This window comes from Epinephelus lanceolatus, chromosome 6 (assembly GCF_041903045.1).
Source record: "Epinephelus lanceolatus isolate andai-2023 chromosome 6, ASM4190304v1, whole genome shotgun sequence".
Taxonomy (NCBI): Eukaryota; Metazoa; Chordata; class Actinopteri; order Perciformes; family Serranidae; genus Epinephelus; species Epinephelus lanceolatus.
Window position 1 is genome coordinate 27,985,694 of NC_135739.1, and position 27,744 is coordinate 28,013,437.

Below are 27,744 nucleotides of genomic sequence, written 5' to 3' on the forward strand. Positions count from 1 at the left end.
ACTGAAAATCATTACACTCTACTTATATAGGCCAGGCTTATGGGAGCGAAAACTATTTAAGAGTGAGTGTTTTATGTAGGAGCTGGAAACACAAGGAGAGATTGTGTCAGAGTTAACACAAACACAGGCGGACTTTGAGGGACCTGAGCTCATTAAGCCATTTCAGTTTTTGATAAGCAGGAGACATGACGAGTTGTGAGAGGACCCTTCAAGTTTAAACACGTCCAGCTCGGGCTTATCGCACAAAAACCTGTTAACGCCACTTCTTGTTTCTAAACAGAGTGTCAGTCCCGGGCCCTCTGTGTCTCTCTGTTCCTACCTAGTGTATCTTAACCTCCTCCTACTCTCTACTCTCTGTCTGCTCCGTCATTCCCTCATTTATTTCGTCCATTTCAACCTCTATGCTTTGTTGATCTCTCCCTGTTTCTGCCCTATTTTCTGTCTGTCTGTTGTCATGCCATCTTTGTCTCCCCCTCTCCTCTTTGTGTCTACTTCATTTTATTTCTCATTATTCCTTCCTTTAGTCTCTTCTAAATTGTGTCTTTAGTGTCTCCTGCTCTACTTTTATCTTCTTCAGCCAACTGTTTTTATCTCTTCATTTCTGCAGCCTCCTTCCTTCCTGATGCAACACACAGCTACAGTAACCTACCTGTCCCCCGCTCCCTCTTTCTACCTCTACTCTCAGCTGTCTTGCCTCTGATAAGGGGGAATAAGAGATCTATACCTACCACACTCAGGTTGACTGGCGTGAAGGGCTTTGGCACAGGCAGATCATAGAGAGAATTCAGCATGTCATTCAAGTCATTTTCCTGGGGGAGAGAAACAAACAACAAAAGACAGAAAAACATAGGACACATGAATTTTATTTACTTGTTTTGTTGATGTCACGAGTTATGTGTCAATCTTAACAACAGTGCTGGGACAGGCGCTGCTGCAGACCAGAGGGCAATCCTGCAGCGAGGCCTGAAGGGCTCCAAAACTTCCGACTGACATATGTTTAACGAGCAATGGTGAGGTTAAAAGACGGCTGAGTGCAGGGACTGCAGACGCTTATTATCCGGCGGGGTTGATTTACGGCCGAGAGCAGGCTGTCAGTAATTAAAGCAGGGGTCCCCTCTCCAAAGACAGGGGCTTTAAGAAGCCGTCAGAGGGAGCTAGCTTGACCACAGAACAGGCCCTGAGATTATTCTTCCAGCATTTATGAGCTCCACGACAAGACTGCTATTTACACTCTCGGGCCTCTGGCTGGAGAACCGGTAGGGACAACAGTTTGCAACTTGTACTTAAACTAAACTAACTACTGTGAACACAGAGCTTGCGCATTGTTGTTTGTTTTAGATTCTTTTTTCTATCCGCCCTCTCTGAGAACTTTGTTTTGGTTTTTGGCTTCGAACCGTTGCTCGTTTGGAGGAAGTGTGCACGTGCGTGAGTGTATATGCATGTGCGAGCCAGAAGGAAATAGAAACTCGAGAGGAATGGGCGGCAATATACAGTAAGAGAAGGAGAAGGTTGGGAGGGAGGGAAGGTGGGGGTGTTAGGGTGTGTGCAATCGAACAGCCTCCTGTCATGAGAGGCTCAATGCTCACACGCATGGTCAGCAACACGGCCTGGGGAAACACTTCATTTACCCCTCGCCTTAAACCCTCATCGCTCTTCTGTCTTCCCTCGTCTGTCAACATCTCCCTCTCGCCTGGAACGGACAGCGGGGTAAATAGAAACCAAATCATGCACACTAACACTTCAGTCACCCAGGATTTCCAGCAATCTTTCTGTCTGTCTCTTCCTCACACACAAACTGGGCTATTCTACTTATCTGTCTCTCTCTGTATTAGACTATCTACCCCTCAATTACATAAATGTATGTATTTATGTTGAATGTTCATGTGATATGTTTGCGACTGTCTACTTTGGCAAGCCTCTCTGCCCTGATCATTGCTCTCTAAAGGGTCTTGGAAGGAGCAGCTACTACATGACAATTGAAAGCGGTCCCAAAGCTCCCTGCATCTCTCCCTTGCTCTGCCTCTCTCCCTCTTCTTCTCTCTTCAGTCTAAACATGGGAACATCACCTACACCCTCTGCGCTAGACGCTGCACATCTCCCCAGTTTGTTGCATATTTTACATTTCCCCTCCCTTTGCTAGTACAATGCAGTGAATAGTCAGGGGAAAAGACTTTTGTGAAGTGCGAGCATTCGTGTGTATGTTTGTGTGTGTTTGTGTGCGAGTGTGTGCGTGTGGTTTCGTTTTTTTTTTTCTTAACGATTTGTTTTCCAGTAAATCATCAGGAATAACTTCCAGTGTCAGATCAGCGTTTGGTCTGTGAAATGTCAACATTGTTGCTGCTAACAACAGGAGCCAAGTCGAGCCCAAGACGGCGAACAAAACTTGCACACAAAAGACGACATGCAGAAGAAGAGCAGGATGGGAGAAAATATCTTACCACAGTACAGTTTCAAAAACACTAAACTGTGTGCTTGTTTCTCAGTCAAATCAAACCGACATGTCTTATTTTTCATGTACTCACACTGCACCTTATATACATACAATTATAAATACATCCAGGAGGGATGATTACCTGTTGTTTTGTCAGGTAGTCTGCCAGAGTATTTAGCAACTTGTAGTAGATTTCGAACCATGGTAGGTAGCTGCAAGAGACAGAGAGACAAATGCATTAATGGCAAAGCTTTAATTTATTTTATCACCTGCTATGATAAATAAACAGGATGTGCTTCAGTATGTTTCTATCACAGGGTCCGCTCTATTTAAAAGTACAACAAATGCAGAGAGATTTAGTCTCCTGAAAACATTTATTAGTGTATTGCAATTCCATCTTTGCCCATCACAATGTCTATAAATAATTCCACCATCTGCTGGAAAGTAAAAATGTAAACAGCATTGAGTTTGTTGTGTGTAGCCTTGCTGTGTTACTATGTGTATGTACCGGCTATTGTCAGTGACCTATTGCTTAAAGATCAAATGCATGCAGGACATTGATAATGGATTGTGTTCCCAGATACTCCAAAGCACTGAGTTGTTGTTACATTGAAAAAAAGGTAAATGCTATCTAGTCCTTATTATGACATTCCTCGTACCCAGGGCCCTCCGCACGCTAAGGATTCCTGTCATGTCTGCCCTTTAAGCCAATAAGGGAGGGTTGATGGAAAAAAAAACAAAACAATGATTTGAAAGATAGATTCTTTAACAAAAAAAAAAAACCACCATAGCTTTCATGTGACGCAGTGGGATGCTATGGTTTACAAGCATGCTGCTCACAGATGCACAGGCTTAACAAAAATGCAGCCCAAGATGCCTCCTGCACCCCCCCAACCCCCCTCCTCCACCTCCTCCTTCTGCCCCTCTCTGTGCTTCTTCTTCTTATGCCCTTCGCATTTAAAATAAATCTTTGCCTTATGCAATTAATGTAAAATAAATAAATTCATTAACACGCTCAAAATAATTTATACTGCGGTGTTTGTGTTAAAGCTAATCACTGAGTACACCCACCATAAGCTAAAAGCATCTGCAGCATGGCTTTCTTTACAAAGTTGACATATTCTTGGCCAAGTCGACTTGCTTTCCGGGTGGAAGATAGCCAACATTTTCTTTTGGCGTTAAAAAGCTGCGAGGGCCCAGTTCATTTAATGTTATGCAATCAAATAATAAAAACATGGTGTCCTATCAATGTATTGAATTTTTATTTAGTTTGGGGTTTTTTAACATGCAGTTTTGAACACTGCATGAATAATGATTCCAGATAAGGACTTCTTAGCATTATGATGAAATAAACAGAATTTCCCATTAATGCTTCATTAACTCGCCTGGATGCAGGGGTTGAAAAATAAATGGGTGGCCAAATGATCAATCAAAATTGGATTTGCTCACCAAATTCAGCAAGTATTTCTCAATGTCAATAACAGAAAGCAGTTTTATTTCACTCAAATTAAAAATCTGACAAAGAACTTAAATCTGCAGTTTCTTAGTTGTATAATAATACATTCATAAGAGTGAAGGTTTGATTGTGTTTGAGTTCATAACACAGTAAAGTCCTGCTCAGACAGTTGGCTGGAGACTGAGGAGTTTCAAGGGCATGGGTCACTGGCTGCTCTGTAGACTGGAATTAACAGACAACAAGAAAAACAATAAAGTGAACCTAATGCAAATTTTCATATTGCTAAATCCGCAAGAGGCCAATGACAGGCCGGGTTCCCGAAGGAGTGCAGCCAAGCGCACCAATCAGAGAGGCTGAGTGACCATTAGCCTGAAACAATCAGCCTCTTAGCATGCCAATATTTTGACGTCTGTGTGAAGATTTACCGCAATCAGGTCACATTCTCGGGCGAGCATAAATCAAACACGCGTATGTTAATTCACATGCTGACCGGATATCAACCTGAAGACCTATTTCTGCCACGTCAAACAACATAAAGCACAAATATCTGCATATGGGGTCAGTTTACATTTAGCATTTACACAAAAAGTTCAGCCTGATATAATGACTAGGGGAGAACAAAGCCTGTGCATTATCTGCCTCCAGTATGTGTGTATAAAAAGCCAGGCTTCTGGACATTAATCCTTCATTTTTCACAGTTGAAGGGGATGTAAATAGGACTCTCGCTGTCAGTGCAGCCGTCAGGCCTCACAGATCTCACAGTCATTACACTCCTACACCAAGGTGCTGTAAATCCTTTGTTTTAGAGGCAAACACATGATCGCTGGCAAAGGCAGCCAACCACAAATTATCAATATTCCTCTAACATCTTCCTACAGTAAGTTTCCATGCTTTATACAAATAAAATAGGATGAATATAACTTAAAGATGTATTGTTTTGTTCTACTTATCCCCCCCACCCCTGCTCTGCTCTCTCTGTTGATGCAAAGTTAAAGTTTGGAAAGCTTAGAGAGATACTCCTACTCGTCACAGTTCATTGCTCAGATCTGTTTGTGCTTCGCAAATCCTCCGATAGAGAGAGAGAGGCATCCATCACAGAAGTGCTCAGTGTGTGGGGGCCCCGCAATCTCTCCTGCCATTTTAAACACATGTCTTCTCAAAGTGCCATGTCCTCAAAGAATGAACCAGTTAATCTGCGGTCCACTCACAGCCCGTCGTGCTTTTCATCCACGGCTCAGACTACCTAACAGCATGGAAAAATCTGACAGAAGACAGGGACATGGAGGTGCCTTTGGAACCTACAATTATGCTATTATGGAAAGGAGCGCACACATAAACAAATGTAGCAGAAATAAGCCTTTCAAAATAAGTCTCCTAATTCTCCTACATTTCATCTATACATCTCAGCAGTTAAGGTGTTTGATTAACCCTTTATATTGTAACACTTACATCAGCTCCTTTTGTTGTCATAAAGTACCTGTTGGGTGCTAAACACGACACTTATTCCTGCTCCTTAGATAAGTCTTAAATCTCCTTTAATGCACAGGCACCTGTAATCGTAAGTCATCTTACACTTTGTAGACGGCTGAGTGGAAGATTTCATTACACCTTTACTTTCTCAGGTTAAGGGTTAAGTACAGGGAAGGAAGTGCCCTCCGGCGATCCGCTAAGTGACCACAAACTGGAGCAACGCAGTCCCTTAAATGTATCTTTAAGCTTCAGTCATTAAATTCACATTTTTCTTCTCCAAATTACTCAGATGTTGACCCGAAAATCGGCCAAATGTGAGAGACAAAGAAAGACAGAAGACGGGGGAATAACAGCATAAAATAGAAAAAGTTATAATTATCTTTTTTATGTTGTTTCTTTTGCTTGTCGAGACTTTGCCTGGAGGGAGCGTGGCCCTTTCGGCCACGGCTTTAGCAGGGAGACTACAAAGGGCTGTCCACATAAAACTGTCCTACTCATTAAGGCACTTCCTCCTGTAAGCAGAGGTGACAATTTTACGGTCCCAGCACTTCAACAATCACAGAGACGCAAACTGTTTTAATTACTTTTATTCTATTTTCATGGCAAATTATAGAAAATTAACTAGTGGGCCTGGGCCTTCCTGCTTTAACATTTTACCCAGACACATTTTAACTGATAATTCTTAAAGATAAACAACTTAAATTATCTGTATTTTTTTTCTGCTTTTCTTTGGTTTATCTTTTTTTTTTCTTAACACAAGCAGTTTGCTGTCATTTCCTTAATACTGTCTTGCATAACTAATATGGTAGAATGAAAAACAGTTTAAAGAATAATCAACAAAGAAAATAAACGTTTGACCAAGGACCTTGAACGGAGGAACTTAATTTACACATATCTCACATTTCTTCAATAAGATATCTAAAATGTGTTTTAAATGCTTCAGAATATTTTCACATATCTTCCTAAGAAAATGAAAAAGATCAGGAAAAAAAAGAACACACAGAGCACACAAACAATTTCAAATTAACAACAACAGAAAAAAACTTTCTATACATTGTCTTATTAAAAATGAAGCAAGCCATGCAAACTACTCAAAATGCATAATGAATTTTATACATCATATGTCAAATGAATTAGCATGTCTAACTCAGCGAGAGGGACAGGGGAACCTCTGCTAATTGGCAGTGAAGCTTCATGCATAATTATGGGCCAAGCGTCTTTGCTGTCGCACTGTGGCAGTAGCCGAATAACGAGGAGAAAAGAGAGAGAGAGACAGAGAGAGAGGGAGAGAAAGAGAGAGAGGGGAAGAGAGAGAGCGAGAAAAGAAAAACAAAGGCCATGGAAGCTGGCCGGGAAGGGTGGGTGGTGTGGGGAGGAGGGACACTGTTCTTCACAGCAGCTCATCAGGGCAGCGACAAACCCACGACTGTCCATCAACAGCCACACACACCCAGCACACACACATACACACATACACACACACACACACACACACACACACACACACACACACACACACGTACGTACAGAGGCGAAAGCAGCACTTACAGGAGTGCTGCTTTGCACTAACAGAGAAAAAGAAAAAGGCTTTGTGCTCCATTTCCAGTTTGTTGTTTGGTAAACTGCTTAATACATTCATTAAAAATGGATTTATTTCGTACATTTTCCTCAGTTATTCTAAAGTGCATAACCCTGTCCACTGAGATTACCGCTGGAGTGCTCCTTCTTTGTAATGCTAAGGTAATTACATCTGTAAAAACATTGTGTCAACATGCAATTACATGGGAATTAAATGATAATAGCCTTTGTTGGAGAGTAATTATGCGAAGAAAATGCAATTTCCCCGGGTTTGGTATCCTCATTTATGTGCGTTGTGATAAGATAAATCCACCTATGAAATATCAAAAACTGCTAAACTTTTGGATAATTATAGGCACATCACTAACATATTTGTGTGGGCAGATGAGAATATAAATTTGTTATTCTGGCATAGTGCAGCTCAGTGTGAAGTGTGAGAATGAATGGAAATGCTGTCTAAAAAATCTGTGTTCACTTCTAAGATCTGGTAAATTAATTTTTTTTTCATCACACTTGAGAAATAAATGCAGACATGAAAAAAAAGGTTCTGAGAATGATGCATAGATCATTTAAAAAAGGGTGAAACAGACCGAATCTTCGGTTATTTGAAGGAGTAAATAAAGACACTGGTGTTTGAACGAGTCTTCATCCACACATCTCTTGATTCAGAAAGTAAAATGCAAAAGGCTGACTTTTATACGTTTGGATTTGTGAAGTGTAGCATAACTTTAAGCACATCCAGTTGTGTCTCTTTCGACATTTGTTTAATTTATGGAAGTTGGATACGTTTATTCTTTTTAAAATCACAAAGTGTACGATGCCCAGTGTTTAAGACTGCAGTAGGAGTCAGCCCAGTATGACAACATGATTTTGAACCCAGAATAGAAAGGAAATATATGTACCTTGGAGTAATAATTCAGCAAAACGGCAAAGCAAGATTTACTGAGCTGGTGAATGTGTATGCGCATGTGTGTGTGTGTGTGTGTTACCTGAGCAGACATATGCAGACCCGGCAGCCTTGAGTGAGTCGGCAGAAACCAAACCTCTGTTTGCTGTCGATGTCCGTCAGCACAAAGGTGAAATTCTGCCCCACCTGATTCTGGGAAACCCTGGGGCCAGACATAAGGGACACACACACACACACACACTCACAAATGGCCAAAATCACATAACTTAATCAACTGACTATAATACAGTGCAGTAAATCTTTAAAATCATATATATTTGAAATACAATATAACAAAGCATAATTTGGTCTGGCTGGATCAGAGACAAATCTCACCATGAGCTAAATCTCCAGTCAAGGTCCAAATCTGATGTCACATATTTCCAGTATGGCTGCTTGAAAAACTGTAAAAAGCTTTTTCGAATCCCAAGGCAAATTTCAGAGACGCTCTGTTCGTTTGTACGCCACTAGATGGCAGCAGCTCAGCTTCAGTAAAAGACTGCACACACACGTACCCCTCTTCCACCCTCCCCTGTCTCTCTCTCTCTCTCTTTACAATGGGAATTTTAACATGTCATTTTCCATCCTCAAAATAAAGAGGCCGGTACTTGTCAGAGAGCTGCCGGCCTGATCGGACCTATATTATGTAGAGGAAAACAAACATCCTTGGAGTCTTTCATACACATGCACTTATAAACATGCCACCGTGCACGACACGTCAAGTGGGCAGGTCGCTGATGACCTCATCGGCATCATCCTTTAATGGAGCTTGTTGTTATTATTATCATAATTATTATCATGTGTCGTCATCGTCACACCATTTGCATTTTGAGGGATGTTTTGCCAACAGCTGTGTTGTTTTCAGGTAGAGTGTGTGACGGAAGATGTCTGATTCGTTAGGGTTACTTGCAATAACACCAACAAATACACTCATCATTACACCTTGGCTGTTAAACCCATCATGTGTGTGCAGGAATGATGGCGATTTCAATGGAACACAACTGTGTGATGCACAAAACACACATCATCTCATTTCCTTTTTCAAATGCATATGTGTCTCCGTAGGTGGGAGGAGAGCTAGGCGTATATAATTTGTGTGTGTGTGAATGAGGTGAAAGTGAGCTGCAGTGCTAAAAAACAGGGAAGCAGAGAGGGAGAGGAATCGTACCTTTCCACGTCAAAGGGAAAGCAGAACTTTGGTATCGTCTGAAGGACCTCCTGAGAAACCAGAACAGAGAGACACACACACACACACACAAACACACACACACACACACACCTTTTTAGAGAAACACACATCACAGGGAAAACAAATAATAACTGCGTATTTCAATGGCAAAATCTCCTGGGCTTCCACTAAGTGGGTGCTATCAACTGGCTGAACAAAATGAGGATTAATGTTAAACGCTGCTGATAGCAATCTGACAAAGTGTTCACATCCCGAACACTGCAACCTAAATGCACTTAATCCAAATGAATGGGCAATATAAACCACTTCATTTGGCAGAACGGAGTGGAAAGGTTCCCCGTTTTTTCGAGGATGGGGAGGGATCCTCGATCCACAGCTTGAATAATTAGCAGTTAATAAGTTCATCGATTATCGGGTGCCAAAAGGAGATGAAAAGATGAAGGAAGAGAGAGAAAGAAAGACAGAGAGAAGGGGAGAGAGGGGACACAACACCAAGGCGATGGTGGCAGATTGTAGTGACAATGGGCTAAGCAGCTCTGAGGGGTTAAGAGGTGGGGGGGGGGGGGGGGGGGGGGGGGGGGGGCTTTACCTCCCAACACCTCCCTTGTGGGTTGGGGGAGTGTGGGGAGGGAGGGTGAGGGTCTGCATGCTCTTGAAGCAAGGTGGGAGGGGAGAGGAGAGGGGGGGGCACCTTTCCACCAGCAGCATATGGATTTAGACAGGGAGCAGGAACAGAGCGGAGCACCATATGGGTGAGCCACTCCAGACCAGCCACACAGCCACCGAGTACCCGGGTCCCCGCTCTGTCTGTCGCTCTGTCTGCCCGTCTCTCTGGCTGCTAACCTGGCCCAGAGCAGGCGCCAGGCACCAGGTCCTTTTTGCCGTCTGTCTTTCTGCTACCTCTCCCTCTCAGTTCTGGCCAGGCTCTGCCAACCCCACAGACTAATCCTTGGGACTGGGTGGCTGTCTGCTACGCTCTGGCCTCTCTCGCTGTCTCCCTCTTTCTCTTGGTTTGCCTGCCAAGCTCGGCCACTGAGCCCAAGGTCTGTCTCTTCTTTCTGATTGGAGATGTCCGAGCTGAGAGTGATGCAGCTGCTCCACTATCTCTCTGTCTGCATCCCCCCTGAGAGCGATTCGGACGACAGGTTGGGTGTCTTCCGCTGCTGCTGCCTACTGTTGCTAAGACCTCGCCGTGGGGAGCAGTCACTGATTCCCCACCACCGCCCCTCCTTATCAAAACTTAAAGCTGCCACCCCAGCACAACATGACCATTGCCACAGACAAGCAAGCAACAGCAACAATGAGCTATGACAGGAGGGGGGGGATGAGGGTATGTGAGGGTGCGTGTGTGTCATGTGTATTTGAGTGTGTAATGTACGTGAGTGCCTGCCTGCTTTAAGGACTTTGTGCATTCAATGTGAGAGGGTGGTTAAGCATGTACATTTGTACGTGTGTGTCTGTGTGGGCGGGTGGCTGAGTTTGACTCGGCTATATGTTTGTGTATGTGCCCACATATGGAGCGTGCGGGAAGGGCGGGGAGGCGGGGTAGGGTGGGAAGTGGTTGTTTTTACTTATCAGGATCTGTGATAAAATTGAGAACTCAACAAAGACAGAGGGCTCGGTGGCAGAGAAGGTCTCCGTCTCTGCTGTGGGAGTGTGTGTGTGTGTGTGTGTGTCTGTGTGTCTGTGTATATGTACATGTGTGTGACTGTCTCTTGGCGTGTGCGGCTGTAAAACTGTCACACACATCAGAGCTGCCATCGCTGTATGCGTTTGCTACTATTATTAACCACTATGTACGCACACCAATATGTTCCAGAGAGCCCTCCCTGGCGCACTGCATATGGCACACAAACCCAAACAGACACATACATGCGCGCACACACACACACACACACACAAAAACACACAAACATACACAGGCACTCGCTTTCCCTGCAAATAAAAACATTTGACTTGCCAGATTTGAGAGTTGTCACAGCCCCGCCCACATCAGTTGTCTGTGTTTGAGTGACAATGTAGGGGCTGCAGAGACTCTGATCTCATACAGGACCAGTGGGAAGTGATGTGTTTGTATGTGTGTATAATGTGACAGCAGACGTGCTCTCTCTATATATACATTCTTAGCACCATATATACATATCAGCAAGATCTACCTTCTTCTTTAGCTACCAATTTATAGCAGCATATCCCAGGGCTGCAACTCCATAATCCAGTAATCTGCTGATAATTTTCACTATTAATCATAGGGTGTAGATTTCGGGAGGGGGGGGGCAGAGGACACATTCCTCCCAATATTTACAACATGTCCATTTGTCCCTGACAATAAAAGCATTAAGGTACAAAATTAAAGACATCCACCTTAAATTAATGCAGAAAAGGCAAAAATGCCTGTGTAAAAATTCACCACAATGCAGAAAAATTACATATTTGATGCTCAATATGTCCTGTGGGAGGACAAAAAACCTCCCCCGTTTCATATGTGTCGCCCCCACAACTAAATCTACGGCCTTGCTATTAATCAATTAGTTTTTTAGTTCACAAAATATCAACAATAGTGAAAAAAATAATCATCACTATTTCTCACAGCCCAAAGTGATGTTTTAAACTGCTTTCTGACAAACAATCCAACACCTAAAGATACTGAGTTTACAATGATGTAATATTCTTATATTTGGAAGACTAGAACCAGTAAATGTTTGGCATATTTGCTTGAAAAATGTCTATGAAATTAAATGCAGATTAACTCTAATATATTTACATACATATGATAAACACTGTTGTTTTCTGACAGTGGGATGGGGCTGGGCAATATGGAGAAAATCAATATTGACAATATTTTTGACCACATAACTCGATGTTAATATTGTGACAATATTGTAGGGTTGAGTATTGGTGCTTTGACAAATATTTACACAATGAATATCATCAGTAATGTGGATATAAATGTCTACGTGGGTAAAGGCACATAATAGAACAGCAAGAACAGTCTGGTAAATTCAGAAAATTACATCTCTTTAATATGACACACCCTTTAAAACTACACAACATGGCATATTACGATACCCAAAATCTAAGACAGTATCTTGTCTCATATGCCCATGTATCAATATATATAAGCCAGTCCTACATGGGGCCTGGTTACTTAATCACCAAATCTATTGTTGTCTGTGTATTGATCAAACTTGAAAGGGCAGTGTAAGATAAAGCACCATTGATAAAGCAAATGCTTTGGTGAAAAATCTCTCTCAGTCAATAGAAAATCAAATTCACCAACAGCGTTAAAGGGTCAGTTCAATCAAGTCACACAAAAGAATTCTCACTTAGTGGTATCAAACCATGCTGACAGTTTGGTCTTAGGTTTCGGTCGAGGTTTTGAGACACACAATATAATGGAGTTGAACATATTATATATTTTGTAGCGCTCACAGAATTGAAAAAAATTCTATTCACAGCATGTTTTTTTGTATTCAGTGTCTCCATTACAGTCTGGACAATCTTCAGACTTCACTGACAAAAGTTTTCATTGGGTGCATTTCTCTAGTAGAAAGTATGCAAAAAGATATGAATATCTCAAAATATATGTATGTTAAAAAAAAGAAAAAAAAAAGCATATCTCAAAACCCAGGTGAATACCACCAAAACTATCTGCATGGCGACACACCACTGGTAAGTGAAAAATATGTTTTGGATGAATCGCCCCTTTATACCGAGCTCGACAGTGTTCGTGTTCCAACACCCTTTTCAGTTTTTAACCAAATACACTGCTTATATATGTGACACGCAACTCATAATCTTTCTTTTCCTCATCTGTCAGTCTGTTTTCTGTTTCCTACATCATACCTGTATCACTGATAACTCTCCTTCGGATCTGTAGCGCTCTTTCCACTTCCCTCCCTCCATGACTGGGCCCTATACCGTGGGGATATATCTAAACAGGAATGGCACAAAGGGGGGTGTTCTTCCACAGTTTCTTAGTACAGTAAGCCCCCCACCACCTCCACCACACACGCACACACATGCACACATGCACACACTCCCCCTGCTTGCCATTTTCCCAAGACAAAAGAAAAAGAGGCAGCTAATATATTTGCAGCTTTGCGAGGGGGGTTGGGGGGTGGAGGAGGAATCTGCTGCTAGGCTGGGCTTGGCAGACAGTATGTGTATGTGTATGTGTGTGTGTGTGAGTGTGTGTGTGGGTGTGCGTGTGTGCACTGTTTATCGTGAGTGGAGACAGGGGTATCACTCAGTGAGACAGAATACTCTGGGTTCCCCCAGCGGACGATCCTGCTATCACTGCACCACAACACTACAACAGCACACAGCAGCACTGTGCAGCTTCGCACCGTGCCCCTGCAGGATAGCACAGTGCAGCAGGGAAGAGCAACAAACTTTGCAGCACAGGGCGACAATCTCGCTTTTCTACTCTTAAAAAATAGGCCTAAACTTCACTTTTATTCTTGCTCTACCCTAATTCTCTTAGAAGTAATTGTGGTGAGTTAAGCTATATATGGTTGAGGCATACGGGGGGGGGGCACTGTGGGGATTTGACACGTGACAGATCATACTCCGTGGGCTCTATGCATGTACCTCCCCTCTTGGCTACTCACCATCACTAAAAATTGGAAAACCAGCTTTTAAGATCACAGCAAGTGGACAGAATGATGTTAACCAGTTTATTATTAGCAGATTAAATGCTAAACTCAGCACCAGCCATGGTGTTTCATTTTGGGTGTGAACTTCATGAGTAGCATTCATTTCCCATATGCTTGCAAATACAGAAGAGAGAGGAAGAGGGGTGTTGTGGAGAAATGTGGACTCAAAGAGGGAAGGATTAAGGATGGAGTAGAAGGGGAAATAAAATGCTGAAAATATAAAAAACAAGAAAAAGAGCAGAGAGGCAGGCAGAGTGTTCAGAGAGAAGAGATAGAGAAGGTATTCGATGGACGGACACAACAGCAGAAGGAGGGAGGAAGAGAGCGAGGGAGGGAGGGAGGAGCAGCCCAGTTCATGCCCCTCTCCCCATGCAGCGAGGACTCCTCCCTGGGGGGACTCAGACTTTAAGCCCCTGCCCTGCTTTATATTCCCCTGGCTACTGCAGCCAGATCAATCTAGCTAGCTTCCCAGTGTAACTCAACCTAGTTCAGTGCAGCCTGGCCCCCAGAGCCCTCCATACAGGGTGTAGTTTTCGGAGGAATGGAGGCTGGAGGCAGGCAAATTTGTAAATGTACCACTGGTATAACCATATTAGAAGCAGACTTTAAAAGGACTATATCAGTGTTTTTGTGTATGTTAGCCCATTACTACAGTTCACATATACTTTACATTACTGTCAGCTGTTTTCAAAGCACGCTGCACTGGTTTAGATTTCTGAATGTGTTTTTCGCTGTATAATCCATCACAGCGAACATTGTGCCTGCTTTTATTTTTTGTCAAAGTTAATTTATTATTTCCTGGTAATGCAACTGCAAGACTGATTTGAAAAGCCTGCGCTGCATTACTACACAAAAATAACATAACTCAAAATAATGCAGGCAAGATGTTCGCTGTGATGGATTACCAAACTCAAGTTGAGTTCTTGCAAGATGAGTTTTTATACCATATGGAAATAAATAGAATGCAATTAAAGCTGGGAAAGAAGTAAAACACATTTAAACACCCTAAACAGCATGTGAGCATCTCTGAGGTTTCAAGATTATGCTGAGCCCTGAAGTAGAATGTCACACATGGTCAGTTAATGTGTACAAGTCATCAAAGGACCATGGAGTTAAATCAGCTCTTAATTATTTTGTTCTTTCTAGAGAGTAACAACCACTCTACAGCCATGTAAATAGTTTCAACTCACTGTCTGTTACAACATTAATGTCATAAAATATTATAGGTGTCAGGCCAGAGCATTTTGCATTTGCTCACGATTCAGACTGGTGACCTTCAGGGTGAGATCTGGTGAACCACTTAAAGCAAACCTTGGGAGGGGACAATAATTAAAACTACTGTGGGGCAATAATTCTAAATACTGTACTCTCTTCTGTCAGGTTATAAGTATGTGTTGTCAGTAGGGTTGACCCAAACGCTTCAAAGCTTCGATCCCTGCCATGGTAATCAATGTCAAAATCATTATTCAAAACCCATAAATTAAGAAATAGTAATCCAACATACTTAATTATGCATCAAAATGAACTATTATGCAGCAGATAAGGACATTTAAACTTAGTGATAGGCCCTCTTTTGACCAGGCGCTACAGGCTTACAGACACGATAGCGAGATATTGAGAAGTCGGGGTGACCTACATGTATAGCTCAACAGGTAGAGTGTGCACCCTTTCCCAGTCCCAGTACTATAATACAGGCAATAAGCCCTAAAAAATAATTGTAAAAAAGATGTCAACAAAGTCAAGTGCCTGGAATAGCTGCAAAATTTACAAAGATGACCCACAAAAATTCAAGTGCCAGATAGGCAAAAAGAAACCTGTATATTACAAACCCTGAAGCTTCAAATTATCGTTAATCATAGCTTCAATGCCCCCAACCTGCCCCAGTTGTCAAATAACTCACCTAGGCTGCAAAAGTTAATGAGGATTACATATCACATGGTTAAATTAATTACCCATTAAACAACATCTGGGTGAAAGCCAGGATGCTTCTACCCCTCTGAATACCTTAAACTCCACCCTGTGATGAAAACCACAAGATGTGCTTGAAAGCCCCAGAGAAAGCTTTTGAGTGGACCTTGAGTTAAATTTTTTTTTTGTCAAACTGCTTATTTATTGGCGTCAGTGACTACATACGAAGTCGAACTCTAAAAGCATCCTATAGTTAAAGGAATGCTAAAGTCACTCACCTCGGTACACAAACAGACAATCTCTGAAATGAATTAACAGTCGGGTTCTGCTTACAACTCTATTGCAAATTCATTACCTCTTAATTATCAGATTACAAGCCAATATAACGGCAACTCCACATTGAAGTTGTGCTGTGCACACATGAATAGTTCACATTAATAATGTCACACCTCATAGGATATTTTTTCTCCAACTATTCATATATATGTGAGAATTTCCCAACTGATGCCTGCTCTGAAATCAAAAGTATTGTTTAAGGTAAAAGTTGAGAGAAACCAGTTCCTGTTTGAGTATTTTTAATAACTGCAAGGAAAGCAGCATGAGCGCAGCTATCTTTTCCATATGTGTCAAACTTGCAGTATAATGGAGTTTTAAGGCTACAGTGGTTTGCAGCAGGCGAGGACCCCAGTTATCCAGCCAGCACTTCAACAGTATAATGACATAGTCAGCAGGGCTACTAACACATCAGCGCTGGAAACCACAGTGTCTCCGCTCACCCTTCCTTCACCTCTTCCTCCCGCACGCTCTCGTGCCCTCTTCATCACCTTCTCTCTTCCTTCCCTTCCCTCTCGTTCCCTCCATCCCCCACTCTCCATCCTCTTTCACCTCCCTCCTAAACCCCCTGTCGTCATCTTAGATTCCCCCCTTCCTGCATACCCCACCTTTTCCTCACCCTTACCAACACCCCTTGTCCCCCCTCTCGCCCCCCTTTTCCCAATTAGTCTGTCTGTGTGCAGCTACCCAGCCGATCTCTGCCCATCCTGCCGGTGCTGGTTCGCTCACCCAGCCCCTCTGGCGAACATGACAAAGAGAGATCCTCAGTATTCAAACAGACACACACTGCTTTCAAATGCCGAATGGCAGGGTCGACCTGGGTGCAGCTTTAAGCAAAATATTCAAATTCTCAGCCTTTCTTTTTTTAAGAATTTGCATGGATATGCATTCATTTGCAATGTGTAAAGACACAAGGACAGCTGAGCCTGGGTTTTAGACAGAGGGGAAAAAAAATAAATAATGCAGAATAAAAATGTATGATGGCATGAAACCTTGATTGGGCAGACTGGTGGAGGTTCAAAACTAATAACACTAAGTCACAAACAACATGACTCTCATGCATTTTTGTCACCGAATAACTGATGAGCTGATGACTAGTATCAGTACGTTTACCGAGAAAAGGGAGTGACTTAGACTGTGATCTAATGTACTGTAAATAACGGACTTCCTGATTAACTTCCTGTTTCCTCAATGATCTCCAAGCTGCACCAGATACTGAAAGGTTACTGGATGTGATACTATAGAGAGAAAGAGACTGAGAGAAACACAGAGGCAAATACATTAAGACAGAGAGAAAGACAGGAGGAAAGAAAAAAACAATAGAGCTTTTGAACATCTTTAAAAAACATTACGCTGCTAATCTTAAATAAAAGGTAGCCCTAGTTGTAGATGAGCAGTTTTTGTTCCTGAAGGGGCCGAATCCTATTACTCTTTTTTTTATTTCCATACCTCCCACACTAAAGCCTTTTCGCATTAACATGATGAAACCAATAAATATGGAAAAGGCACAAGAGATTCATTTGCTGTCATGTTACAGATGACAGCATATTCATCCAATGCTTTACAAGTATCAAACAATCCATATGAGCAACTTCTTCCAATAATGTTTACCAGCCCACTACATTTTTCAGAACAATAGCATTATTTTCTTCAACCAATAAATAAATGCAGGTATGGTGGTAACTGGAAAGTGTTGCATGAGTCATATTATAGTCAGAAACACCTTGACCACAGAGAGGCATGCATATGAATGTTAACCCCGCTTGGACAATGTAAATTTTGTTGTCAGGGCGCATGTCAGAAATGACAAAGCTACGGGTTATTTTCCTGTGAGAACTACTTAAGCTAGAAATTGACAACGTGAGTGCCAAGCAGAGCTACTTGGTGTTCACAAAGACAAGATATTAAGAGAGTGGGAACCACGATTTAATCCCCCATTTCAGGATATGGTATCCGTGCCCTGAGCAGGTAGCTCTGACCTCTGGCCTTCATGTCAAGGGGGGCATAAATGTAAATAAAGGCAATTCTCTGGTTGGGATCAACATGGTAAATTCATTTTTCTTCAGGTAATATCTGAATGATTCCTGTGTAGATGATCGCAGGATGGTCAACTGGGACCACAAGCAAAAAGAATGTGTTAATATAGATTTATCTCAGAGGCTTCATGGTAAAATCTCTGCCGTTGTTGTATATTCAACAACATGCATTAGTAACAGTCATCAGAAGGGACATTTAAGTCTTATCTTATTCATATGTGACCAAAGCTAATTTCTGAGGGGCAGCTAAATAAATTTATAGGAGTGCAAACATCATCTGATGCAGATGCTGGTTGAGTGATATGTAAATATGCAGAGTAAGAGCGAGAACAAGGAAAAGGAATAGACAGAAAATGACAGACAGACACACACAGAGAGACAGGGGAGATGGCAGGGAAGCCAGATTTAGAGATGGAATAAAAAAAAAATAAACCTTCAGAATAGTGAGGAGAGGTGCAGAAGAACAACGGGCAGAGGCACAGCCTCCTCTGGCCGCTGCAGACCTCAGACCCTGCAGAGATTCCTTTCATTAGGCTTTAATAGTATGCTGCCGGCTTGCCATTCTGACCTGCGCTCTGTGCCAGTAATAAGAACGGCCTTCAAAGCCGGACCAAAGCAACAGAGCTGCTTGAGAGGGGGGAAGGTGGAGAGAGGTGGAGGGGCACATGAGCCGATGAGGTGCACTTTCAAATTGACATGGGGGCGTTACATTTTCACATCCTTGCTCACTCTGCCCAGGCTGATAGGAGAGGGAGATGGGGGGAAGAGGGAGTTTTGTCTCCATGGATTTTTTTTTTACTCCCCTCCACAAGTTTCTGTTCCCAGTGACCCCCCTCTACTGCAGAGTGTCTGTGTTACGGGAGGTTATTTTGGTTAACAACGGTCCCATGTTAGCAGAGCCTCTCTCTATGGGGGTGCAGAAGGTGGCAGATTGATCTTCTGGCCTCTTCAAACACCTGACAGGTATATGTGTTCTTATATTCATATGTGTATGTGCCACCTGTATGGCAAGAAGAAATCCTGTTTGCTGGGGGAAAAAACTGTCACTTTCAAATCTGCACTTCTGGACCCTTAAGGACATCACAGATGCCTAAACCAAGGACAAAATAAAGGCCTCAGCATGGCCCTCCTGTGAAGCAGAACAACACACATTTTCACTGGCCTCAACACCTTACACTCCCCTTCTGAATAGAAACGTCACTGGAAAATTAGCGTCTCAGAAGCCATTGGATTTACCCTCTGAGTTGTCCTTGCTCAAGTTTAATAAGGGTAAAATGTTGCTTGGATTGTTTTTTTCTCTCCCTCTTTAGGCTATCACGCACATGTAGTATGAATTCATCAATTTGTGTTAACAAGAAGGATAACATCCCCTTAACCTCCCACTGTCCAGCCCCAAACTCATTCCCCCGTCTATCAGCAATTAATGAGTCACCTTTCATATAAAAACATTCCACTGGGGTAGTATACACGGCGTCCATTGTACTGAACTCATTTATTTTCTGCTTTTGCCACAATGGATGTATTTATTTATGTTATGGGGTGAAGGGGCACACTGCTTGGAGAATAAGTATATGGCGTCAACAATAACAGTGTGCATTATTCCAGTGCTAATAACCTGTCCTGCTGATGTCCTTTCTACATATCACAGATGGGCTCAGACAGGGGAGAGCGGCAGTATTATGCCTCTGCCGAGATCTTCCACTGAATATATTACCATGTGATAGGGGGAGATGTCTCACTCCCTAACACACACACACACACACACACACACACACACACACACACACACACACACACTTGTAGTGTTGGGCCAAGAGAGCTGCATATGCCCCAAACATACAAGCATGGGCTTCATTAATGAAGTGCCAGGAGGAGAGGGAGAGGGATAGAGAGAGAGCGGGAGCACGTGTGTGTGTGTGTGTGTGTGTGTGTGTGTGTGTGTGTGTGCACCAAGCAGCCGGGGGGGATTTCCTTCTTTAAGCTTTCAGCTCCCACTGGGCTTAGCTCGACTGTATGAACCCTGATGTGGGCCTGCCTCTAACACATGGCGTCACAAACACTCACACACATACGCTCTCCGCGCGCACACACACAAAGAATGTATACATTGAAGCTCAGCAGGAGGGCAGCAGTGCAACACTGGCTCCTAAACATTTGGCTGTGGATGTCTCATTGACAGATGTACATGGAATCTAGCAGAGGAGGTCAGGTCATCGCTACACCCTCCTCTTCCTCCATCTCCTTCCCCTCCCTCTCTCCATCCTTCTCCTCCTTTACACAACACCCTATTTGTTCTGCCATTGCTTCTATCTCCGTCCCTGGCCAGTGGCTGCTGCTTGTGCCACGTATCGGGTAGTTAAGAAAAAATGCATGCCAATTAAACCACATCTTTATATGTGTGATAGCTCTGTTGGCAACAGCAGTATGTGGTTAGGGTAAGTCTGGCATCTGATACCGTAAATACCAGCTTCCTGGTTGACAGGGGCAACCTGTTTCCAAGTGTAGATGCACTCTTTCTTTCTCTGTGACTGCAGCCATAATACTGAGGGAGTTTGGCAGCATTCACAAATATAATACACAGTACTTTTGGAGAACATGTACGCAGCATCACAGTAGTCAGTCAGTCAGTCACTTGCATATGTAAAGCCCAACAAGAAGCTCTGACAAATAGATGTAGAATTCATTATGAAACAACGTTGAACAATGTTTTGCCACATGACTAAAAACCTCCCTGTTCCCTTTTCTAAAATCTCTGTTCCCTTACTGTGGCCATGTGTGCAAAAACAGTTTCAAACAGACCACAACAGCAGATACATGTGTATGTTTAAAACATTAATGAACAAGAGGTGCTTCATGAACTTGCTGACTTATTTTTTACATGTGGTGTCATCTTGATCTATTGTCCAACAAAAATGGTAACTGTTGACCACATAGAAACTACTTAAACACACACAAATGATCCATTACTGCACACTGCTTTGAAACAATTCGTCCTGGGAGTAGAGTGGCAGTGAAGCCTACGTACATCTGTAGCTGAATCCACTACTGTCCACCTGCAGCTTGGGAAATACAAGCAGCCAACAGCTCTTTACTCCACTGCCAAAAACACACCACCGCTTTCTTTTACGCCGGTCACTGGGCGATGCTGGAGAGATGTGAGCAGCGGGGCGTAAAAACACTTCCCCTGCTCTCTTCTTCCGTCTCCACCACCCATCTTCTCCCAGGAAGCCGGCCCAGAGGTCAGCGCAATCAGGACCCATGAGCAACAAAGGGCCCTACTTAGGCGTCCGGCTCAGTGCCCGAGCCAAAGGCCAGCTTAGTGGGGCGAGACTGTCCATTAGGCAAGACCCTGGAACACCCCAGGGATCCGAGGTGAAAAGGGTTAGGAAGAAGAATAAAAACACCATCAACCCAGACACACACACACACATATTCTCAAAGACATACACAGATCATATGAGGCCTTGTTTGACACTGCTGTCAGGGTGCAGTGAAGGGGAAAGACGAGACCCTGTGACATGCTGAGACATCACACACATACATGTACACAAATGCGCGCACACACATTTAGGTCTATACCTCACCGCACACACAAACACAAAAAAGGTATGAATTTCCATCTTTTTCATGTCTCAGTTTCCCACACCTCGCGCGTTGCTGTTACATCTTCACAAAACTGGCTGTAGCAGCCTCCAAAAAGCTGGCAAAATAGGCTCGTTCTCAGCAGCTCGTCAAAACACATCACTACTTTTCTGTCTCCGATCTTTTCGGAGGATGGGTGGGTAAGTTGGCCCCCTGTGAAGAGACTCGGACCTGACAGAAGTGCTGTACTTTTCTCTTCAGTACCCTCTCCTTCACTGCTATCAACTACCCCAGTGCCTTCCTCTGTCAACCACTCTCGGCCTACACAAACGTCTCCATGTGGTGCCTCACTATGTCATTGAAGAGATCACCTACTAAACTACTTATTGGTGGGGGGATTTCACATAGGGTTGCGGTGATCACTGCAATATTGCAATACCAGGCTACGACCAGCTAACTGCACGGAATGCCAAGTGACTGCAACAACTGTTATGTCCTTTTTTTTTTGTAATGGGAGCACCACATATTTACACTATACTACAAATGCCAGCAGTGTGATGTGCCACTGAGCGTCTATTCTGTGCTGAGCTCTGCACGTTTGCGTTTTCTTCTGGTCACTGAGAGTTTAAAGGTATTCAGCTTTGGGGACAATCCTGCAGCCACTCTTCACTCTCACTTTTTACCCAACCGGGGCAAATACCACAAAGACCAATGGTCACATCAGTGAACAACAACAACAAAAAAGGAGAATTAATATTGAACCCATATAGACCAGTGCTTCAGCCTTTCACTTAATTTTTACTTGGATACGTGGATATTCTAAATCAGAGCAACCAGGGGCAACCAAAGCATCTCAGCTCCCGTTGCCGTTTGTTTTAAAACTGTGTAATCTTTGTCAATTAAAAAGCAACAATATACCCAATAAAACCCTAACAATAAAGCTTATTGACAAAGCATTAAAATCAGGTTAAATTAAGAAATTTGCAATAAACTGTTAAGCTACCCTTAATCACCGCAGGGGAAATTCCTTCACTGTGACAGCACTAGTTTCACATTGAAACTTGTCAGTTTCTCAGTAACTGTGTAAACAACCTTATGATTGGAGTCACAACAACATTTTATGTTGGGTTTGTAAACCCTGAGGCCACAAAATTGATGCTTCACGCAACAAAAATATACATGTACATTTTTGGATTTCTGCAAACAAAACATCTCACTCCTGGAACTTTCATGCCACCAACTTTCCTGTCTGCCAAACTAACTCTCTGCCTTACACTGTCCTCCATCTTTTCTCAATGCCTTTCTCATACTGTCATTTCACATGCCTCTCACCTTGCAGTCATCCTTCCACCTCTCTATCCCTCCAATGTCACCACTTCCTCACCTGCTTCCAACTTTACCTGTTACCAGTTTTTGTGTTAAATCTCCTTTTAAACTCATCTACTTCCCATTCTCCACCTCCTCTTTCTCACACCTGCCTTTTCTCCCTTTCTATATGGCACCCTCCTTTGGGTGCTATACAAGGTCTCAACTGAGGATCACATGTCATTGTCTTCAAGTCAGCATCGCTGGCCCCCTGCTACCAACCTTCCTACACCCACCTTGACTCCTCCACCACTACATCTCCTCCTCTCCTCAGGGTCACTCAGCTCCCTCAGGGCTGAAGTCACCAATCATGCCCACCAGCTCCTCTCCTTTACCTCAGTCCTTCAGACCACTGCTACCTCACCCACCCGATCGAGCCCCCTTCCCGCCTCCCCCACCCGGGGCCTGTCCAGGGCTGTGGCCACCAATCACATCATGTCAGGCAGCCTGTCCTGATGGAGCACGGTGTCAGAGCAACACTCAGAGTTGCCAAGGTTGAAGCCTCGAGAGACTCTCCGCCTCTCTTCTTCTCTCTCTCTCTTTGTCTGTCCCTCCCTCCCTCCCTCCCTGTCTGGCTGATGACACAGTGGGCTTTTGAGCAGAGATGGATATACAGGACTACGTGAACAGAAAATAAGCCAGGTATAGCCTGAAGTCATGGCATCTCAAAAAAACTTGACAGTGGTTAAAACTAAGTAAGCACAAGGACAAGGTGACTGGAGTAACATATTAATAAAAGAGAGACAAAAATCAAACTGGAAACTATCTAAAACTGTTAAGGAAAAAGCTACAGGTAAAATGATTTATACATTTTGAACACTCTCACTACATTTGCCTCGTTCCCATGTCTAATTTGCCAAAAGCAGGTGACATGACATCCCGTTAAGACACTGGCCACTCTGCTACAATGAAGTGTGATACAAGGAAATATTTTTACAAACTAAAACACCTGCTGTAAACATCAGGTACTGATGTAAGTCCAACTGAAACAAAGGACAAGAGCTTTTTTATATGCTCTGTGTTTTGCACCAAATTGTAACACTTACACGAGGAAATCTCCATCATTGAAGAAGCAAAGATACCACTGACTCCACCTCAGCTAATTAGTACAAAATGCAAAGTAGCATCAACACATAAAATGCCTTAAATAAGGTCTGTGACTCAGTTTTTCCCAACTGGGGAAACTTTTTCTATGCTACTGAGATTGCTCTCTTCACCACCTACATGTTCCAAATGCAACAAGCTCATAAAAAAAAGGCCTCCTCGGAAATGTAGGAAGTCACAAGGAAATTGCTCATATGGAGGGGAAAAGTACATGACTATATTTTTCACAACACAAGTACCGCAGTGCAATAAATATAACAAATCGATTATACATAGCAACGTATATGTCTGTATCAAAGCAAAGATTTCCTTTTAGGATCAAATCACACCTACTGTAGCCTTGGTATAAATGAAAAAACAGCATGTTATGCGTTCAAATCCATGCAGTATGCAGCAGGAAGATCAAAGGTTCCCCTATTAAAATGTGTGGAATGGCCATAGAGACTTAACATCAACTTAAGTTCATAGCTTAGAGTAAAATCTATTCATTATTCAATATTTCCTTTATTTCTCTCTGGATATTATGCTGCAACCAGCTGAGCAGTTGATATGTAATTTGCAATTTCCTGCAACAGTGTCTTTAGAGGGGAAATATGAGATAAGGTGTTTGGGAATGAGAAGGCTGATGAACGGGCAGGGAGCAAGAGATACAAACGAACAGAAGAGATGGAGGGATAAAATAAAGATGGGCATAAATAGAGTTATGATGGTGGAGAAACAAAAAGACAGGACGGGAGACAGAGAGTAAAAAATAGGGAAAAGATAAACAGGGGCACCGAGAGGTTGAACCAGAATGACGCATGATGAAGATATGCCTAGAAAGCAAACACAAACATTATCACTCTGTGTATGCGTGCAAGTGAATGCACGATATGCAAGTAAACTGGGGGAGAAAGCTAACTCTAAACTGGAAGGAAGGAATGTACAAGACAGCACAATAAAGAGGGACAGAGATGAAGAGTGTTTGACTAAAAAAATAAGATCAAGCATGCAACTAGTATGTGTGTCAGTATTTCATCCATTTCATAGAGCACAGACAGGTGACAGTGTCGATGAAAAGGTTAACAGCAGGACAAGTTTCTCTACTGCCAGCATTTGGAAATGTTTTTTACATGCAGTCATAAGGATCTAGGTAGGCCTATATATCTGTTTATCTCCAAAATATATAGAGAGAAACAAAATATCTGTATAAAAATCCAACGTCCTTGACACTGAATGCCCCACTATGCCTAAAAAAAGCTAAATATACAGACAGTACCACTATATGTGGCCATGGTCGACCGTTGATCCACACTTCCACCAGCAGGAGTACTGTGTCCCAGTTAATATGGATTTCTGCTTAGGAGTTATAAAAAACAAACAAATGAAAAAAAAAATTGATTTGTTTTCAACACATATCTCTCCAGATAAGGGATCTGATAGAAGTACACTGAGTTTCCCAGGCTTGCAGCCACACCCCCTGAGGTATTTCCTTTCTTATCTCTTTTTTCCCAACGACGCTTTATATAATTTCTTGAATTTTTGTTCTCTGAGGTGACACCCTTGTATGTTTTGCCTATAATATCTTTGTTACCATCACAAGCACCTACGAATATCTGTCAAAACTGACCTGTAAGTACCTATAAAAATCAGCACGACTTATTAGACTTCAAATGAGATCCAATTTTACAGAAGGAGGTTATTCCATGTTGAGTTGAATATAGATCAGGTGAGAGTGACACCTTACGTTCAGCCTCATTAAATATGTTACTTAAGAATTAGATGGTTTACATAACACTTGTTTGTTTAACTTCTTTGTTAAACCCTTTGTGTACATGGTGGGTTGACAGCTGGGTGAGTGAAATGTATGGAAATGACATCAGGACAGCCCAAAGTCTGACTAAATAAATGAACAGAAAGACAAACACATACATGCATGTTAGAAAATAAAACTTATTCAATCACATAATAAATGCAATGGTAAAGTTGGAGCTCATCAACCTAAAAAATATGTTTTTGCTGGCAGAGTTGGACGAGGAAGTACAGCAAATCGCAGAGGGGTGTATCTGTGCGAGTAACTTAACATTTTTAAGTACTGCGGCGCTGCTCACAGTCTCTTTAAGTTTTCAGATGGTCGTCTGTTTGTGGAACTTGCTGAGTGTTTATCATATTATCCTCTGTTCTCTACAGAGGAGTGGGCCCTCTATACACCAAACTGTAGCTAGCTAGAATTAACTGGCAGGACCATTTTCCGTGTGTGTGTGTGTGTGTGTGTGTGTGTGTGTGTGTGTGTGTGTGTGTGTGTGTGTCGCAGCGCACATATGTGTGTATGGGTGTTCTGTCTGCTGTGTTTTTTCCACAACTTTGGGATGAGATCTGAGAGGAAACGGACAGATTTCCATCTGTCTGCTTCATTTGCAAAAAAAAAAAAAAAAAAAAAAAAAAAAGCCCTTCTTGCGATTCAAATATATGCTTTAGCCACCTCTCTCCTCCCTCTCTGTCCTCCATCTCTCCCTCTCTATCCAAGTGGCATCTGTGGATGACCAGGGCATCAAGAGTCTCAGGGGCTGAGGGAGGAAAAGGGGGAGCAGGAGGGGGAAAAGAAAAAGAAAGGAGAGAGAAAGAGAAAGAGAAAGAGGGAGCAAGCGCCTCTCACTTCATATTTCCCGAGCACCACCCCGGCATGCCAGCCAGCCTGCAGTCTGTTCTCCTTTGAGCTTTCTATTCTACCACGGAACAGAAAAAAAAAATCAATTCATATTTCCATAATCCACACTCCTGTCTGTCTGCATGTCTTTGCCTCCCCCCCCCCTCCTTCCATGCCTCTCTCTGTCTCCCTCTTTCTGTCTCCCTCTCTCTCCCCCTCTCCCCCGGGGTAGACTAACCCCTCCACCCCGATCCTACAGCCTACAAATGTCATTACGCTGAGCAACAATAACGGCCTAAACAAAAGGAGGCCTTGCTCTGAGCTCTGAGCCCCTCTGTGGAGACTGTTGGCTGCTGCTGCCATATGCTGGCCAGCTCGGGCCGCAGAAAGAGACAGAGACTGTGGCTACAGAGGACTTCAGCCTTCAGCCCCACAAAGGAGGAAAGGAGCCCTAATCCTGGTAATGAGGCCCGTGAATACAGCCTTTATGTATACGGGGGAAAGGGCCAATCCCTCTGTACACAGCACGCTAACTAGCCATCTTAAGGGCCATCTTATCCACACAAACGATCTGGTCGACAACAGAATGAAAGAAAAGTAAGGTTGTGGGGGGGCTAAAACGAGAGACGTGTCGGAGAGGAAGGATGAGGCAGGCCCGTGACAGCACATACACTATGTTTACACTATTTTTTATTTCATCTCTCTTGGGTTCAGCTGCTCTTTTTTACTCCTTTTCCATCACTTCCATTTCCTGTGCCTACCTCTGCAAGTCTGTAATTTCTTGCTCACACTCTCGTTCCCTCACTCCCTCTACCTCTTACTCTGATAGTGTGCTCTGGTTCTTGTGGGGCAGGCAGACATCGCCTGAAGCATCTTTCTACAAGCCCGTTTATTCCTCAAAGTGGATCAGAGAGGCAGGAGAGCTGTTTAAACTCACTGGCTCGGCTGCTGTGTTGAGAGGTAGTTAGCCTACGCACATATTGTTGTCTTTTTCTCTATTTTTTTTCTAGTTGTCCATTTTTTTCCCTCTTCGGCCCATTGATGGGCTGCTGCAGTCATCTGTCC

At 43.0% G+C, this 27,744-nt stretch overlaps 1 protein-coding gene across 2 annotated transcripts in view; it reads right to left on the reverse strand.

Moving 5' to 3' along the window:
• dennd1b (DENN/MADD domain containing 1B) overlaps positions 1–27,744 on the reverse strand; it is a 115,820-nt gene that overhangs the window by 60,838 nt on the left and 27,238 nt on the right. For both annotated transcript variants that reach the window (XM_033621659.2, XM_033621657.2), the window contains exons 4-7: positions 9,050–9,099; positions 7,925–8,044; positions 2,574–2,643; positions 729–809 (exon numbers count right to left, since the gene is read on the reverse strand). In XM_033621659.2, coding sequence (XP_033477550.2) covers positions 729–809; positions 2,574–2,643; positions 7,925–8,044; positions 9,050–9,099 — 321 coding nt within the window. The remainder of the gene's footprint in view (positions 1–728; positions 810–2,573; positions 2,644–7,924; positions 8,045–9,049; positions 9,100–27,744) is intronic.